This window comes from Neltuma alba, unplaced genomic scaffold (genome assembly GCF_004799145.2).
Source record: "Neltuma alba isolate B1F8T4 unplaced genomic scaffold, ASM479914v2 tig00013022_pilon, whole genome shotgun sequence".
Lineage (NCBI taxonomy): Eukaryota > Viridiplantae > Streptophyta > Magnoliopsida > Fabales > Fabaceae > Neltuma > Neltuma alba.
Window position 1 is genome coordinate 390,867 of NW_021637369.1, and position 3,120 is coordinate 393,986.

At 42.9% G+C, this 3,120-nt stretch overlaps 1 protein-coding gene across 1 annotated transcript; it reads left to right on the forward strand.

Moving 5' to 3' along the window:
• The first annotated feature begins 431 nt into the window (after window positions 1-431).
• LOC114733652 (polyol transporter 5-like) lies at window positions 432-2,286 on the forward strand. Its single transcript, XM_028921145.1, has 3 exons — window positions 432-564; window positions 684-1,030; window positions 1,143-2,286. The coding sequence occupies exons 1-3, from the start codon at window positions 432-434 to the stop codon at window positions 2,157-2,159; spliced, it is 1,497 nt and encodes a 498-aa protein (XP_028776978.1). The 3' UTR covers window positions 2,160-2,286.
• The last annotated feature ends 834 nt before the right edge of the window (window positions 2,287-3,120 follow it).

The following is a 3,120-nucleotide window of genomic DNA, read 5'->3' on the forward strand; positions in this document are numbered from 1 at the left end:
TGATTTCTTAAGTTTGTCTTAGTCCTCTAAATTTTGAACTATAGGTTTTAATTTCTTAGGGGCAAAATGATCCAAGTTTTTATTAAATTATAAAGATTAATATTTTAAATGAAAAAAATTTTAATGAGTCAAAATTTATGATTTGAAATTTAAAAAACTAAAATTAAAATGAGGACAAATTTAAAGAACAAAAAATTGTACTCCTCCTATCCTAAATATATGACTCATTTTGTAGTATAAATTATATTACAAAATGAGTTTTATATTTAGGATCGGAGGAATATTAATCCAAAAAAAGGGGGAACGAAAAGTCAATCCCCTCCATCTTCTTCAACCTCCTCCTTCAACACTTCTTCTAAAAGCAAACTCCTCAAAATCACAATCTCATGCACTTTCTCTGTTAGAATTAATCCTTCATTAAACTGATGGACATGGCATCTGAGCAAACAGCCCTGATAAACAATGCCGTAGCAGATTTTGACCCTCCCGAGAAGCCTAAAAGGAACACGTATGCTTTGGCTTGTTCTATTTTGGCCTCAATGACTTCCATCTTGCTTGGTTATGGTCAGTTCAATTTCTGTGTTTCTTCTTTCTCTGCACCGCAAAATTGTTACTATTTTTTTGAGTTGAAAAAAAATTATTACTATTTTCTTTCTGCAAAATGATTTCGGCAATTATCACAGATATTGGGGTCATGAGTGGAGCAGTTATCTACATAAGGAGAGACCTACACATATCGGACGTGCAAGTGGAAATCTTGATCGGAATTATCAACCTCTACTCTCTCATAGGCTCCTTCCTCGCCGGAAGAACCTCTGATTGGATCGGCCGTCGTAACACCATCGTACTTGCCGGAGCTTTCTTCTTCGCCGGTGCCATTCTCATGGGCTTCTCCGTAAACTACACCTTCCTCATGTTCGGTCGTTTCATCGCGGGCATCGGCGTCGGTTACGCCCTCATGATCGCCCCCGTCTACACCGCCGAAGTGTCCCCCGCATCCTGTCGTGGCTTGCTCACTTCCTTCCCTGAGGTATTGTCCTCGATCATCTCCTTCATCCTCACAAACACAGAAGCAAAAACAAGTACAGAATATGAAGCATAGAATAGTTAACACCGGTTGTGTTATGCATTATATCTTTCAGGTTTTCATCAACACCGGGATTTTGCTTGGATACATCTCCAACTTAGCGTTTTCGAAGCTACCCCTCCGGCTTGGCTGGAGGCTCATGCTCGGAGTCGGCGTCGTTCCTTCATTGTTGATCTCATTCGGAGTGTTGGTCATGCCGGAGTCCCCCCGATGGCTCGTGATGAGGGGTCGGCTGGGCGAAGCGCGGCGAGTCCTTGACAAAACTTCTGATTCCGAAGAAGAAGCTAGGCTAAGACTGGCCGACATCAAGTCAGCGGCGGGGATCCCGGAGAGCTACGACGACGAGAACGACGTCGTTCAAGTGAGCAAGCAAAGCACCGGGAAGGGCGTATGGAAGGAGATGTTGATTCATCCTTCACCGGCCGTTCGTCACATCGTCGTCGCTGTCCTCGGCATACACTTCTTTCAACAAGCCATTGGTTTGGACTCCGTCGTTTTGTACAGCCCTACCATATTCCAAAAGGCCGGCATCACATCCGATAGCCAAAAGCTTGTGGCAACTATAGCCGTCGGATTCACAAAGACGATCTTCATCTTGGTCGCCACCTTCTTTTTGGATCGGGTCGGGCGACGCCCGTTGTTGCTGACTAGTTTCGGAGGTATCATAATCTCCCTTCTTACTCTAGCCACGTGCCTTACAATCATTGGCCATTCAAATACCAAAGTGATGTGGGCCGTTGGATTAAGCATCACCGCGGTGCTGAGCTCTGTAGCGACGTTCTCGATTGGAGCTGGTCCAATCACGTGGGTTTACAGCACAGAGATCCTTCCGTTGAGGCTACGCGCCCAGGGTGCGGCTATGGGAGTTGTGGTGAATAGAATCATGTGTGGGGTCATCTCAATGACATTCCTATCCTTATCGAAGGCCATGACTATTGGTGGGGCCTTCTTTCTGTATGCGGCCATGGCAGTCGCTGGATGGATCTTCTTCTACACTATGCTCCCAGAAACACAGGGCAAAACCCTCGAGGAAATGGAAGGGTCTTTTGGTAAATTCAGAGAAAAGTCTTAACGCCAACGTAAACTAAAGCACCAGCGGTCAAATTACAAGCACAGTAGCAATGTGATGTAAACTTAAGATTTGATGAATTATCCGCGCACGAGCAACACTAAGAATTTTATGTATTTCCTGTTACTTATATAATTAGGACCGGAGGTAGTATCAGATTGTTAATGTTTGTTTGTTTAATTAAAAAGGAAAGTTCCATTATTAATTATGGCCTTGTGTCAAGATCATGTGGTTTAATTCCAATTTGAAGTGTCTCCGGAACCCCTGAACATACAGACTTAAATCATCTGGGAAGCTCGACTTTTATTTTTTCTTTTGGTTACAACTTGAGTTTTGATAATTCACCGAACACATATCAGCAATATATCACTTAGCAGCCCTTTTAAATCCAGAAAATTAAACCCAGAGATAGAGCAACAAAATTTGGAATGATTATATATACCTCTGCTCACTGCGCAAATACTACAAATTACACTGATAAAGAGAAAACACAGATTACAATTCAAAAGTTAGGATTGAACAAAAGACTCGAAGTAAACTTTAATGTTGGACACATGCATACATGCATGTCAGGATAGTGCTTATTGAGGAGGGTTCAAGATGGTGAAGATGGCACTTCATTTCTTCACTGGAGCAAGAATGGAGGAGAGTCATCGAATAAATGAACTAGAACCACCGTACCAGGTCGACGGCGACGGAGAGTGAGGATGAGCAAGAATAGTCCACCAGAAAGCAGATACCCAAGAGGAGCAAACCAACCAGAAAGACGAACGGTTGATCACTCCATGCCGTCGTTGATCGAAGGAGCAAACCAGAAAATGTGAGGACCGTGGGAGAATCAAAGAAAATCAGCGTCCTCAGATTTTCCTTTAAACCGATTCTCCAACGAAGAAACCGTCGATAATCGGAGAAATGTAATATAGCAGAAACAACTACATTTCTTGAGAAGAAAGTCACTTTAATA

Coding starts and splice junctions, on each gene's coding strand:
- LOC114733652 (XM_028921145.1), top strand. CDS start 432: ATGGCATCTGAGCAAACAGCCCTGATAAACAATGCCGTAGCAGATTTT. Junction 565..683: donor TTCCATCTTGCTTGGTTATG/GTCAGTTCAATT, acceptor CAATTATCACAG/ATATTGGGGTCATGAGTGGA. Junction 1,031..1,142: donor TGCTCACTTCCTTCCCTGAG/GTATTGTCCTCG, acceptor TATATCTTTCAG/GTTTTCATCAACACCGGGAT.